This window comes from Canariomyces notabilis, assembly GCF_033297395.1.
Source record: "Canariomyces notabilis strain CBS 508.74 unplaced genomic scaffold N656scaffold_29, whole genome shotgun sequence".
In the NCBI taxonomy this organism is placed as follows: Eukaryota; Fungi; Ascomycota; class Sordariomycetes; order Sordariales; family Chaetomiaceae; genus Canariomyces; species Canariomyces notabilis.
In genome coordinates, this window is record NW_027041851.1 from 240,672 (window position 1) to 254,843 (window position 14,172).

Here is a 14,172-nt window from a genome sequence, read left to right on the forward strand (position 1 = left end):
CTCTAGGCCTTTCTCTCTTTTGCAACTGACCGCATTCGTTAGATTGGATTTCCTAGACTTGTCCGACAGAGGTTTTTACCCGGCCTATACGGTACGGTTTTTCCTTTGTGCATAGCTGGAGCGGGTCCGAGGAGCCTGTTAGATAGGCATAGCGGGGTAGGAATAATAATAATATCCCTTGTTAACTGTATGGATTGGGGCCCAGGTTGCCACTGGCAGTCTTGGCAAGAGGAAGCTGCCAAAAACCTTTGGCCCCAACCTCAACCCAAACCTAAAGTTTCTGTTGGGCCTGTTCAACCAACCTGTCCATTCTCCTCCGGTTCCTTGGTCCCTTGGCTCACCGCGCCCGTTATTTCGGCTCTCGTCTTTGCAACTGCCGCCGCTACAGCTTCGGCTATCTTCGCTTCGGCAGCTTTCTCAGCCTTAATTGTAGCTTCTTCCTCGATTTTCTTCCTCAAGGCTGCCTCCTCGGAAGCCTTCTTCGCGGCGGCAGCTGCAGCGTCTTCTCTGGCTTTGATCGCCTCGGCGAGTTTAGCCCCGACCCTGGCTTGGATAATTGCCTCCTTCTCTGCCTCTGCCTCTGCCTGACGCCTCTTTCTTTCTTCCGCTGCTTTAAACTCGGCCAGGAGCTTCTCCCTTGCTTCGCGCTCGGCCCGCGCAATGGTCTCCGCGTGAGATCTTCGGCGTTCCTCTTCAGTCTTGCGCTCCGCTTCCAGTTTTTCTCTTGCAGCCCGCTCGGTCTCTGCTCTTGCTCTTTCTATCTCTTGCCGGGCCTCTTCCTGCACTCTCCGCAACTCTTCCATCCGTCTCCGCAAGGCTTCTTCTGCATCCTCGCGAACCTTCTGCTCGAGTTCCTTCCTCTCCTCTTCTTTCTTCCTTTGCTCTCTCTCCTTCTCAAAAGCATCAAGTTTGGCTTTCAGTGCCTTGACCTCCGGGTCGTCGACTGGTGGTGGGGGCGGTCCATTGAATGCTTCCCTAGGGAGTTTTGTTGATGAACGTGGAGGTGGTCCAGGTGGAGGTGTAGGACCATAGCCCCGACCATACGATGTCCGTATATGAGAGGAGTCAGATGAGACCGATTCATTGTGCACGTCTTCGTCTATCGTTACTTTCTTCTTCTTCGACCCTTGCTCGTCTCCTGTCGTTTGTACGTCGTCGTCGACCGGAGTCGTGGGAATCGGAGGGGCAACCAAACGTGGCGCGCTCGGCAGTCGGTAGTTCAGTTTTGCCAGGAAGTTTTGGGGAAGTTGATGCTTTAGGGTGTCCGCTAGGACCTCTGCATTCCGAAGTTCCTCTGCGGCACTCCCAGTTGACAGCATCAAAGCGTGTAGAATTCTGAGGTGGCACCATTGGATTAAGGGGCATGCAAAGTCGGCGCGCCAGCGTTGGAGTCTGGGATCCATATCGACTAGTTCGTCCTTCAATGCGCGACGGGATGCGTCGTCGTCGGCCGTTAAGAGATACTTTGAGAGCTTGGTCTTCAGCGTGCCCAGCTTGTCTCCCATGACAAAAAGCTGCAGGTGTTCCAGCTTGGCGAATAAACTGCTGGGCTCCCGCGAGCGGCATACCAGCTCGCGCAAGCATGACACTTGCGTGGCAAAGTCGCCCTGCTCTTCCGAAACACGGAGCACGAGTTCTAGCAGTTCGTCGCTGAGCTTCGTCCCCTGCCCCACGACTGGTGGCCACCCGGGATTTTCAGACGCTGTCGGTGCGTAACTCGGAAGCACTCCCGACCAAACTGTCCAGCCCGGCAGCTTCCTGAACGGGGGCGATACTAGTACGGTGGCCGCCGTGCTCTCCTCCTTTCCGTCTGGGCAGCTCCTACGGACCCTGACACGCTCCTCTTCAAGCAGTATCCACTCGAGATACGGTCTGCACTTGACACTTTGTTGATTTCTCTCCTTCACCGAAGCGGCAACCGCTCTCCCCCGCTGAAATAAGAAGTTCTCAAGGCGGCGCATGGGGGCCCCCTTTCTGATAAACTTCCTGCAGAAGCAGACCATGATATCGAGAAGACACAAATCGCTGGTCTCGGCGACTACAGTTCTTTCCCAATCGTTGAGAAGCTTGGATATTCCAGTCTCGAGCGAATCCTCTCCGAGAAGGCTGGCACTGGCCTGCGGAGCGCCGAAGGTTGACACGAACGAAACCATAATATCGCGGAGCTCCCAATGTCGACTATCATCCATGAGATTGCGATAGAGACCGACCCATTGGCCCCAGTCGAATCGGAAGTCGGAATTTGCAGCCCATAGGATATTCGAGTTTTTGCGAATGCAGCTGGTAAGATTCAGGTAGCGGCAGAGTACCTGAAGCTCCGTCGACGGGATACAGTCGTGACTGTTCCTGGGCGGGCGAGATTGCAAGAATTTGGAGGCCATTTCAGCAACATTCAGCGCCGTCTGCAAATTCGGGTCGCTGTAGGATCGGGCTAGTTGCAGCACCAGTACGAGGTTCACTTGGTCCGCCGCCAGTTTGGCTAGGGGCATCTCTAAACAGGATTTCCTGATGGCATCTTCATCGAACGACTCGAAGATACGGTCGAAATGGCCCTGCGCCAGGAGCATGTCGGCGTACTCGACCATGGTCGGAATCGAATCCTCGAGATGCTCCGAGAGATTGGCTCGGAAATACGCGTGAGCATCTCTGAACCTGCCCATCCGTTTCAGGGACGCAACCTCTGTGATCTTGCTCTCGATGTCATCTTCGATTTCGAGCTCGAGATGGATTGTCATGTCACGCTTTGAGGAGGGATTCAATACCGCGTCGCCCGTGTTCTGCGACACGATTTCATGGTGGGCATCTGGAGCCCGTGTACGTCGTTGCCTGGAAGCGTTGACCGGACCAAGTCGCTCCTCTGGAGGTGCGGGTGGCCGTCCGTACATCCGCCGCATGTGCATTGGACCACCGTAATATCCATCCCTGCCGTCATGATAACCGTCCAGTCCGCCAAAGTAAGCCGCCCCCGTCACGGCACCACCTGTGGGCACGGGAGCGAACGGATTCCTATAATCATAGTAAGGTACCATCTGCTGGCTGTAGCTGCTGAACATCGGCGCCCCTCGGTATTCGTATCCGCCCATATGGTTCTGGGTATGTGTTGGGTTTACAGGCAGGGTTGCTGCACTGCTTCGGTAACCCATGGGATGCGATTTGGCCTGCGAGGTCCTAGACGCTCGGCCGGCGGGGCTGGGAACATCTTCCGAGTCCGACAGGTCAACCGACATCGAGGCGGGTGTAGTGTTGCTGTTGGAAATAGGGGAAGTGCGAAAGAATAAGTGCGCCCAAGCTTTTGGCCTAGCGGCATAACGTTGAACTGTCCAACAGTTGCTCGGAACTCGAGAACCGCGTCGTACACATAAGAATTGAAGGGACAACGAAAGAAGCGAGACGGTAGTGACAGTCTTACCTAGAGATATCCGTTGTCGGGTACAAGAGCGGCGCGGAGAAGCTGAAGAGGGGAACATTAGCTACGTTATGCATGGTAAGCTGTTGTCGGCCCCCAGTCATACCGATTTCGCGCACGGCTTGCTTATTGTGCCACCCAGGTAAAACGAGCTGAACTCCAATGGAGGCCTCCGCAGGAACGAGATATTTTGCTCGGTCCAACAATGTCACGGGGTGGTCCGAATCAGAGTAAACCACCGCATCCCATGGATCACATCGACAAGAACGCAGGATGGCCACCCCTAGTGGCGCGGAAAATCGGCGCACATCACTTCCAACGGTGGGATAATGCCGATTCGGGGAGCCTGGGCTCCCGCCACGTCGGTAAAGTCTTGATTGACTGCAAGTTCCGCCTGGCAGAGTCTCAATGGGGTACGCTTGGGACATCCAATGCACCGGCCGGCGTCATCTATATCGATCTGAGCTTCAACCAGCCCAAGGGGCACAAACTGGCTTCGGCAAGCGTGCAAATCTCGCTCCAGGAATACGACACGTCAGACGCATCAGCCAAAGGCAAGAGAAAGGGCAAGGTTAGCACCGCGGTTGCCAGCGGCCTTGCCGTCACCGACCAATTTGGGCCTCAAATGCTCACAGGCAAGCCGACAACGCAATACGGCAGGTCGGCCTACAGCCTGATTCCGGAGGTCGGTGCAGTCGTCGCAAACCTCGGTGGAATCGGCTTCAGCGGCGAGAAGGAGGTTGTCTACTTGAGCCAATGGGTTGTGGAGGGTCACCAAATCTCGGCTCCTGGAGACGGCGGCATCTACAGGACTCTTGAATGGAAACTCTCAGAAAACGACTTCACTTCTCAATCTCACGCCCACAGCAGCGTCGTCCATACCGGATTGGCCCTCAAGCACGAAGCAAAGCCGTTCTACATCAAGGTGAAAATCGAGGGGAAGCTCCGAAAGCTGACGGACCGACTGACCTCCCAGTTCGTGTTCCCACCGAGAAGTCGTAAGGAACAGGGGACTGCGGTTACACTCTTGCAACTGAGTTCCAAGCACCGACATGGGGTGCCGCTGGACTCGCTGGCCCGGGGATTGAAGGATGCGATGGTGCAGAGGAATCTGCACGCTGTGCCCCGCGAGTTGCCGGATTCCATGCCAGCGATTTCGTCCGAGGATTTCACGACGCCAACGACCCCAGGCTCAACCGGCAGGTCAGCAAAAATGGATCCGCCGGCACCACCCCCGGCGTATAGCTCGACTCAGAAACCTGGGGATGTTGAGAGGCTGTCCATGGCTTTGCTGACGTTCGCGGACGAGCCTGAGGAAGGCACTGTTGGAAGTTTTGGTAATAACTACTTCCCGGTTTCTGGGCTGTCGAAGGATGTATCGAAGCCCCAACCCGTACCAAACAAGGTACCCGAGACGGTCGTCGAGGACAGGGCGCGGCAGCTCTCGGCTTATCCCATTGTTGGAGCGCTACTCCATGTCCTCGGCCGACTGTTGGACCTGGTTGAAGGGGTTAAGGGTGGGAGAAAGCATAATATGTAACGCGAAATCGCGTCAGAGGCTGCATATTCACGAGCTGTTCGCCCGAAAGAGAAATATTGGACCGCCTACCATGAAGGGCTAAAGCAGGAGCTCGATGGTGTACCCGTCTACCAAGAACGACATGGCATCTCATAGATCTGTTTCCGCGCAACAGGTATGAAGTCATGCACAAATCGATTCGTGGGATTAGAGTTGTGTTGACACTGGACAATTCCCAGCTCCAATCCACCAAACCCAACATCAATCCATAATGATTACCCCTCACAAAAACGCCTCAAAGCTCGACAGTCACCGAATACTCAGTGAACATGCCGGGCGGGTTGCGGTGCCCCACGACCTCACCCGCAGCTTTCTCGACCTCAGCCCTAATCTCCTGAACCTCCTCCTTGGACAGCTGTACCTTAACGGACCCAACATTCTCCTCCAAGTACTTGACCTTCTTGGTACCAGGGATGGGAATAATATCCTCCCCCTGCGCCGACAGCCACGCGAGCGCCAGCTGGCCCGGGGTGCAGCCCTTCTTGTCGGCGAAGGCCTTGAAGCGGTCGACCAGGACCAGGTTCTTGGCAAAGTTGTCCGGGTTGAAGCGCGGCACGACGCGGCGGAAGTCGTCGGGGGCAAAGTCGTCGGTCGTCTTGAGCTGGCCCGTCAGGAACCCGCGGCCTAGTGGCGCGTATGCGAAGATGGTGATACCCAGCTCGCGGCAGGTGGCGAGCAGGTTCGTGCCCGTCTCGTTCTCAATGTCCAGCTGGAACGGGTTGTACTCGACCTGCACGGCGTCGACGGGCGCCACGGTGTAGGCACGGCGGATGCTGCTGGAGGCGCATTCGCAGATGCCGATGGCTTTGATTTTGCCATCCCTGATATAAAGGCATTAAATTAGTATGAGCGTAGAAAGTAACTCTATAGGTGGGACAACTTGAAGAGAGCCCTAGCTTGACTTACTTCTTCGCCTTGACCAGTAGCTCCATCGTCTTCTCGACAGGTACCTGAGGGTCGAGACGGTGGACATAGAGGAGGTCAATGTAATCGATCCCCATCTTCCGCAGACTGCCTTCAAGACACTCGCTGAAGAATTCGGGGCTGTTGTCGGCGCGGATGTCCCACTCGCCCTTGTCGTTGACGGCGAATTTGATGCCGAACTTGGTGGCCAGGAAGATGTCGGCGCGGCGCTCGGGGTGCAGCTTGAACCACTTTCCGATCAGGACCTCGCTGTCGCCGTAGCTGCTGGCCGTGTCCCAGTTCGTGTAGCCGAGCTCCCAGGCGCAGTCCAGAAGCGCCAGACGCTCTTCGTCAGTACTGAGGGAGTGTCAGAACAGAGCAGTGTCCGGTGTCCCCAAGACAGGATACACAGGGCAGGGAAGGTGGAACAGCTGACCCGACCGGTCCGTAGGCAGTGCTCAGGCCCATCATCCCGAAGCCGAGGGCGGGTATCTGTCGTCCCGTCTTGCCGAGGGGCTTGGTGGGGAGGGATACTGGGGGTGCCATAGTGGCCAGGGGAGGTTATGGGCGAGAGAGGTCGGGGACTGGATGCTGTGCTAGTCACCTAAGGAGGTAGGTAAGGAGAGACCAGTAGGTTAAAAAATAGTCTGAAAGACGGGAACGGAGTTGATTTATAGCCCTTCTTGATCTTCCCCATGTCCGGGAGCTGCCAGTGGTTACTGGGTGTAACGATTGTGCTTTTCGATCCTCGTCAAAATTTCGAGATAGGGCTCTTGGCTCGCATGAACTGTGAAGGTTGTGATGAGATGACAAATGCACAAGGCACAACCAACTGCATATGTGCCTTATCCTGGGATTCACCTGCATAACGCTGTTACCGGGGAATGCATGTTAACTCCGAGTTTGGCTATCTTCCATTGTTTGTGCCCAGTGCCTCTACTTGCAGCACACACTAATCGATCTTCTATTGACGCCGGAAGCATAGATCTTCCATGGTTCTATCGCAACGAGCACAAATACTCCGAGTCCAGTCACAGCCTGCCACAGAAACTGCCCGCTCAAGCGAACTGCAGCGACCCAACCTGAACCACAGGTCTCTCCCTCGCCCCCTGTTCTCCAAACTTCTCACCAACCTCTCGCCCATTCACATTCCCAACGCCCTCATCAACACCAACATCATGACGACGCTCTACCGGCGCGAGCTCAGGATACATGTGCAGCTTGTACCGACGAGCCGTGACATGGAAGTAGATGTAGCCGATGAAGAAGTCATTCCATTTGCGGGCATAGACGGGGTCGAATCTTGTGCGTAGAAGCCCGGCCACGCGCGAGTTTGCCGCGACGATCTCGGCCACGAGGGTCTCCAGCAAAGCAAGAGGCTCGCGCTGCTCGCAGACAGCCCGCGTGTTGATGTATTTGTCCGTTTCGCCGGCTAGCGTCTCCTTGTGGAACCTATGACGGAATCACGATGTTTCAGGTGTGTGTTAGCCAAGTACCTCTTGTCAAGTGAGCTGCATCGAGGCTGGGGCACTGGAAGGACAAGGGCAGTAAGGCTCTGGCACGCAAACAAACATACGACAGCACATCATTTGCATAGTTGATGTATTTCATCATATCCGGTACCGCCTGCATATACGCGCCGATATCCGGGCACTGATCCCGCGGGAAGACGAAGTAGGCGTATGCCTCGGGCACTCCGCTCCTGTCGCGACATAGTCGGGCCACGCGCCCGCCTCTCTGCAGTGCCCCAGGCGGCGGAACTCGCCGCGCCTCTCCAGCAGGGTGGCGTTGACAAACTGCAGCGACGAAAGCACGATGAAGTTGGCCGCGAGGGGGTCAAAGTACTTGGGCATGTCATGGAGCGTCTCGGCCCAGCGTGCCAGGAGAGCGGAGGGCTGCGGCTCCCAGTTCTGGAAGCGCGTCTGGAACCCGGCGAGGTCGTCGGTTCCGGCCTCGTCGTCGTCGATGTAGATGATCAGCCAGGAGTAGATGGCTATGTGGAGTTTTACGGCGAAGGGGTGCGTGGGGAAGTAGGCCTGGGTGAGTCGGTGACACGGGTAAGTTGGTCCTGGGCAGAGAACACTGAAGCCCCTGAAACTGAAAGGAGGAACAAGACGTACACAAGCGAGTGTAATGCCCTCATCAAAGTACCGCCGAGCATATTCGGACTCGTACGGAGCCCCTGAGCCGGCGGCGTATTCGAGCATGGCAGCTTCAAGGGCAGGCCGTGTGACATCATGCCGAGGAGTCTGGTAGTTGAGGTCGCGGACGAGTTTGGCGAGAATGGCGCCCAGTTTGGGGTTCGCCGGGGCGGAAGCACCGTTCTTGGTGGGATACGCCATTTTTGTGGAAATAGCAGGTTAATTGCAACTTCTCTGAGGATGATCTGAGGAAGAGAGAGATGGCCAAAAGGCTCTGGAAGGCAAGCCTAGGTACCTACCTATATAGGCTTGCCAGGCTGGTGGTGTTGCGTGCCCTACTGCCCAAGGCACCTCTGACAGCCACACGCCCCTACTCAGGCCTGTACGTTGGCCCTGGAATTTGCCCTCCTTTTCTTCCTTTCTTCAGTAGCACCGACAATTCCACTACGTTCAACCTCCCTACCTTCCTCCGGTCACTTCGACAGGTGGTGCGGGTGTTTGCCCTGTCAAAGAGGACAAAGGAGCTCTAAGGACGGCCTGGACGGGAGCAGCCGCTGCATGTGGACGGGAGCTCTAGAAAGCTCAAAGAGCGCCACCAACATTCCAACCGTTCTTGATCCTTGAACTTGGACTATACATAGTCTTGAGAAATGCTGATCACGTCACTAGAGCTTGTGAAGGCACGAGAGCTTCTTGGAGCGCACCCCAGCCCTCGAGTTAAGCCCACTTCGCATTAGCGGCGATTCCAATAGCTAAGAGATAATCGACAACGTTGCTCGTGGCTTTTAGGCGGGACACGTGGAATGCATGTGATGAGCAAGTCCAGAGGAGATCCGCGTTCGACCCGCGTCTCTGGGTCTACAGTGTGTCCGGCTCTTCTAAGGTGCTCGACGACGAACAACGACGCTCTTCGCCACCAAAGTCCGGCCCGCCAACTACAAGCCGGCAAACCACAACTCCCTCTCCTCGCCATTGGCTCTGTAAGTGACAACCAGGGGAAGAACTGGGAATAAACTGAATGGAGTGGGATATACTGCATTGAATTATGAAGCATATCCGAATTAAGATCCCTAACCCAGCTTTAGCACCCGTATAATGTTTGAAGTTGTCAAGGCAGTCGGTTTCGTTTAGGGTGGAGTCCCTCCCGTTGCCCGGCAACGGCGCATGTCGCAAGCCCCTGAGTCTCGGGCCTACCCATACACAATGGTAACATCGCCTGGACCCATCTTGCTCAAATTCGTTGCTGAACAATGTCATATACCTGCAAGACGAAGTACAGCATCTAGAGATGGAGGTGGGTGCAGTATGACAGGGGAGACGACGCTGCATGTTGTCGTGCTGCGCAGATTCGGATCGGCCCGAGGTCGTGGATTTTCTGCCCCTGATGTAGATGTGGCGCGGGTATTTCCCTAGCTCCGGTTCTCTGCCCGGGATTCAAGGCGGGGATGGGCTGGCTCTTGGGAGCTGGTGAAACTTGGTGGGGGTCGGCCTGCGTGGGTATATTGGAGGTTGCGGTGGGCGCGGGGTACGAAGTAGCCGCTACCAGACCCTGCATCTAGCTTATGGAAGCTTTACCTTTGCATCTCGCTTCGGCTTTCCGGGGGCAGCGGCGCGGATATGACTTAGAAGGATAGGTTAGGGGGGAACCATTTCACTAGGCGGCAGGGTCGGGAAGCGCCGACGTTGTGGGGGCATGGTGGGAGCTTCGAAGCCGGCATCAACGTGCAGATGATGGATTACAATGGGGTGTCCTCCTTGTCTTAGTACTGGCTGCCATGAAGGAGGGGAGGGGTAGCATGGCCATTACTTGGTCGGCAGAATCCTGATTTCAGGGGGACCAGCCGTGGGGGTGACGCGTCGGGCAAAACAAGCTCCATGTCAATGGATAGGCTAGTCCTAGAGGGGTTGGACTGTGGGGTGAAGTCAGGCCCTCGAAAGCATCATGGGATTGGTGATCGAGGGATTAGGAACAGGGAGATCATGATTCTAGGATACGCAAACTGCGACCGAGAATGAAGTTCACACGGAAGAAGATTGCCTGCTCTTCTCATCTACCATATAAGATCTATTCAGCCGAGCCCGATTCTCCGGCTACTCTATGTGATGTATCAGTCCGAAGGTACACTACATGTATACACGTACAGGCGCATACACTGGTAGTGATAGAGGGTGAATTTTCCCATCTAGTCAAGCTAGCCATGGTTCAATCTTCCCCTTGAAGAAACTCTGGGGTCAAGCCGGTAGTATTCGTGTGAGCAAAGTCAGGTTTAAACTTGAAGAATAGTATAAGACGACAACCGACAGTGTCTGGTGTCTAAGTATCAATGGCTATCGTTAATCCCCTGTGTGTTTTCAAGTTGTGTGTTTCATCATACTCCCATTCACGCATAGATATATCATAGGCAAGGAAGCGTAACGTCGAGTCAACAATTTCATCCACGTCAATTGAGTTAATGCTACTCTAAGTATATACTAGTGGTTTAGTAGTATTATGCTATCGAATCTGGACCTCCCAACCTTGATGCAGAACCTTAGTCCCTTACGAATGGGTGGGCCCAACATGCTCACCGATGATCTAAACGAATGCCCAAATCCCTCTGTTGCAGGAGGCTTTCCACACTAGCGCAGATCAACACATAGAGGATGCTACATGATAACCTCATCGTTAACATCAACGAACGTCAAGTCTCGGCCAGTCGGTTGGCCAATCTGTAGAAAGACCAACTTGAAGCTTGAGCGAGCAAGATGACGACGATACTCCTCGCAACCGGCTTGGTTGTGGCCTCGTGGGCACAGGCCTGACCATACGCTCAGTGCTGAGTTATGAGAGCTTTCTCAGTGCGCTTCAATATCCCTGATTCGCAATATCACCCAAGAATAGCGGCCAGTCAACGAGAGACGCCAGGGTTAGCGGTGGGAACCGAAGAGCGAGCGGCTGTAACGTTGGAGCAAAACAGGTTTGCCAATATTCCATGCAGTTGACGGAACTCGGCACCCGCCGGACCACTCATTGCACATCGTCGCAGTCGTCTGGATGCGCCGACAGGTTTTCATGTGGTGCAGGCGTTCCACACTCCTGGCAAAGGAGCCCTGGGATGACATAAACAGTCTTCCCGTCTTCAAGACATTTAGGGCAGCGGACACCTGGGAGCTAAGTCATATGTCAGCATCCTCGACATCCCCAACATAACCGCAGTCGTAAGGATAACTCACACCAGGAAGGATCCTGATACCTTCCCCTGATTCAGGGAAGATGAATGGATCACACGGGAAGATGAACGGTCCAAGGCCGAAGCCACTGTTCACTGGAAGCTTTGCAAAGATGATCCGCATTATGGCTTTGGGTTCAGGGACTGAAGGTAGCGAGACTGAAGAGATGCGTCTGAGAGCAGAGTCGTGTCAGGAGGAAGTTGAGGGCTCCGAGGGACAGAACCCGGAGCAACTTTCAAGGGCTCCCATGAGGTGTTCACGAGTCTGTTATATACTTGAGCAGCACCGATGTTGCTGGCGGCCGCCAGGAAGCAAGGCCATCGTGAGCCGGGGAGGGAGATCAAGAGTAGCAGTTAACAACGCATCAGACAAGAACCCGGAATACAATGCCGACTGAATGGAGTCATCGTGATCAGGTCCCATATAGTCGTTCCGCCACTTTGCCAAATGGCCAGTCGGCCACTGGGGCCTGAGACCACCCTAGGACTCACAGGTAACCAGGACAAGGGCATGGAGGTGAGAGATTTTGCGGAACAGGCGCGTCTACACTACACTGGCTGCAACTGCCAGGGCTTGCGCGGTTCGGCAGCAGTTGCTGTTGACCGGGGACGATGTGACTAACCAAGTAAAAGGGAAAAAGCCCACGTGTCGAGCGTGAAATGCCGTCTTGTATGAGCTGATATTGTCAACAAGTCACTGCCAAGACCCAGCATCAAGCATCAACCGAGTCATCCGGAGACCGGAGCTCTCACCGGTCCCTCAATACAGCTACGCTCGACGCTCAAACATGGTGGGGGTTACAGTGAACATCCAAGGCGAGCTTGCCACTCTTGTTCGGTTTCCCTGTTAAAGTCAGGCCCATGCCGTCCAGCCCGCATGCTTCTGCAGTCTCTCGTCTTTGGATGCTCCCCTGACAAACACCTGAGATATGCATCTGCGGCCTCTGAACCCCACCCTGTTGACCTGTTCCCCCGCAGTGAACAGCGCATTTCAGGCTGCTGTTGGAGAACACACCGGATACCGAGTTGTCATGCACGAAATGCAATCCTCATGTATGCCTAACACTGCGCTCTCTTCTGCAGTCTTGAGAACCCAAGTGGGCATGATACGCCCCCTTTTCTCCCAAACCCGCTTTCTCTCGCTGCCCAATGGTCTTGGGCAACCCCCTCGAATCTTAGTCTTCCTCTTCCGCTTCCTATCGATAATGACCCGGAGTCACGGCACCGAGAGTATTCCATGCCATAGTCAAATGATACCATCCGCTCTTTTTTCCCCTGCGGCAGCACTGCCTAAGCGGACTTTCACGGGATTCATGGTAGCCGTTAGGCGCCAGACCTCGGCTGTTGGGCACACAACGCTCATGGTGTTGGGAGATCCATCTCATGGGTGAACATCTGGCGCGCAGGGCGCAAACATGCGGCAGTTGCAGCATTTCCTACTTGGATTTCAATTCCCTCTCCATTCAAGCTTTGAAGTTCTTACTGGTAATAACTTCTTATGGTTACATGTGAAAGAGCTACCCAGTCTCAAGTCAAAACTAAGACCAAAATGCCGTGGATTAAAATTCGAAGACACCAAACTCCAAGAAAAGGGGTGACGACTAACTCACCGGTCATAACAGATGGCTGCGCAGATACGAAAGTAACCTTGACCAGAGTATTCCATCTTCCCATTATCTCCCTTGATTTCAACTTTTGACACTGCCCACTCTTCCCCCTTAACCCCGCGTGTTTATCGAATATGTCGGAGTAAACCCTCTCATCACTGACAAAAACCTGGGTCGTTGAGAACATGAACCTGGACCCTGCGTGACTTCAAGTTGGTGTCTGATGAAACCAAACTCCAAGTCGCCTGACCACTGCCAGTGGCTCTACTTCGGGTATCCCGTGGCTACTCAACTACAGTTTGTCCAGTCGGTCTGCCGCGCTCCGCATCTCTTTATCATCCGCATCTCCTTATCCCCCGCTTTTGTGCTACACTCTTCGGATCTAGCCAGTAGCCGCAGTTACAGCACATTTACATTGCCTTTGCTTCGGGAAAAGGAGGTCCGAGAATTCAACCTTGTTCCCAGTGACTGCTCGCTCATTCGCCCCATCAGAAGTATGATCACTGGGAAAGGTATGTATTTCGTAGGTTAGTATGATTGGGCTTCACCCTTATCCTACATGTACTGTACATAGTACATACATGTATATGGCACTTGCATGAGTACAATGGACCGCTAGGCCTGACCTGTCTGTAATCCGTATTGGTTAAGCTTCTCCAATGGCGTCATTATACATTCTCACCGCCAGATCTCACCGGCAATTTAAGGTACCCGACTTCCGATGGCCCGGAGCTCTCCGCGTTTCGGCGGAGATACTAGATAGAGTGCTGATGGCATGACGCTGCTCCGCCTCCCGACGGGAGTCACAGTTGCAGAGGGAACAAGTCTGCAGCAGCATGTTGCTTGCGTATGCGGGCAGATGGCATTACGCGACATAGTTGGCAGATTCACGTGCCTTCTGCCCAACATGTTCGGCTCTTGGGGCTGTGTTTGATGCCATCAGCAAGTGGCCATGCCCACCTCCCTCGCGAGATACGATAGGCAGCCCTAAGTTTTCATATTATTAGCGAGGATCAAGTTCATCATGGATATTCCTCAATGGCGACCTCACTTTCTTAAAGTACTGGCTCAAGGAGGTACTAGTACCGTGTCATCATGCATCATGTTGACGACAAGGACTTAGGGGCATGACCTGGGATGAACCGAGCCAGGACGCCATGGAAATGCAACGTTGCCAACACATGCCATAAGTTACCAGCCCTTCCTTAACTTCATATCTCACTGGAACCTCAGTTCCATGTTTAGCAAGATTGATGCATGCGCATGCCGACGGCAGAAGCGACACTCTGATAATGCAAGATAGCCGTCCCATCCAGCACACTGCCTC

The 14,172-nt window shown here is 54.5% G+C and overlaps 4 protein-coding genes across 4 annotated transcripts; 1 reads left to right on the top strand and 3 right to left on the bottom strand.

Annotated features, from left to right (window-relative positions):
• Positions 1-3,559, bottom strand: N656DRAFT_848320 (uncharacterized protein). Its single transcript, XM_064819295.1, has 2 exons — positions 3,536-3,559; positions 1-3,473 (listed from the first exon to the last, which is right to left on the bottom strand). Exon 2 carries the CDS (start codon positions 3,465-3,467, stop codon positions 294-296), a length of 3,174 nt encoding a protein of 1,057 aa, XP_064666394.1. The 5' UTR covers positions 3,468-3,473; positions 3,536-3,559; the 3' UTR covers positions 1-293.
• A 127-nt stretch (positions 3,560-3,686) lies between these two features.
• N656DRAFT_677088 (uncharacterized protein) lies at positions 3,687-4,634 on the top strand (the record flags this gene model as incomplete). Its single annotated transcript, XM_064810505.1, has 1 exon — positions 3,687-4,634. A coding segment is annotated over one exon (948 nt), but the record flags the coding sequence as incomplete, so codon positions are not given.
• A 586-nt stretch (positions 4,635-5,220) lies between these two features.
• N656DRAFT_717323 (Aldo/keto reductase) lies at positions 5,221-6,434 on the bottom strand (the record flags this gene model as incomplete). The annotated part of the gene is made up of 3 exons (XM_064812196.1): positions 5,221-5,806; positions 5,892-6,245; positions 6,325-6,434. The coding sequence occupies 3 exons, from the start codon at positions 6,432-6,434 to the stop codon at positions 5,221-5,223; spliced, it is 1,050 nt and encodes a 349-aa protein (XP_064666396.1).
• Positions 6,435-6,946: 512 nt separating this feature from the next.
• Positions 6,947-8,230, bottom strand: N656DRAFT_801514 (terpenoid synthase; the record flags this gene model as incomplete). The annotated part of the gene is made up of 4 exons (XM_064818130.1): positions 6,947-7,340; positions 7,465-7,590; positions 7,650-7,924; positions 8,009-8,230. 4 exons carry the CDS (start codon positions 8,228-8,230, stop codon positions 6,947-6,949), a joined length of 1,017 nt encoding a protein of 338 aa, XP_064666397.1.
• Between the last annotated feature and the right edge of the window lie 5,942 nt (positions 8,231-14,172).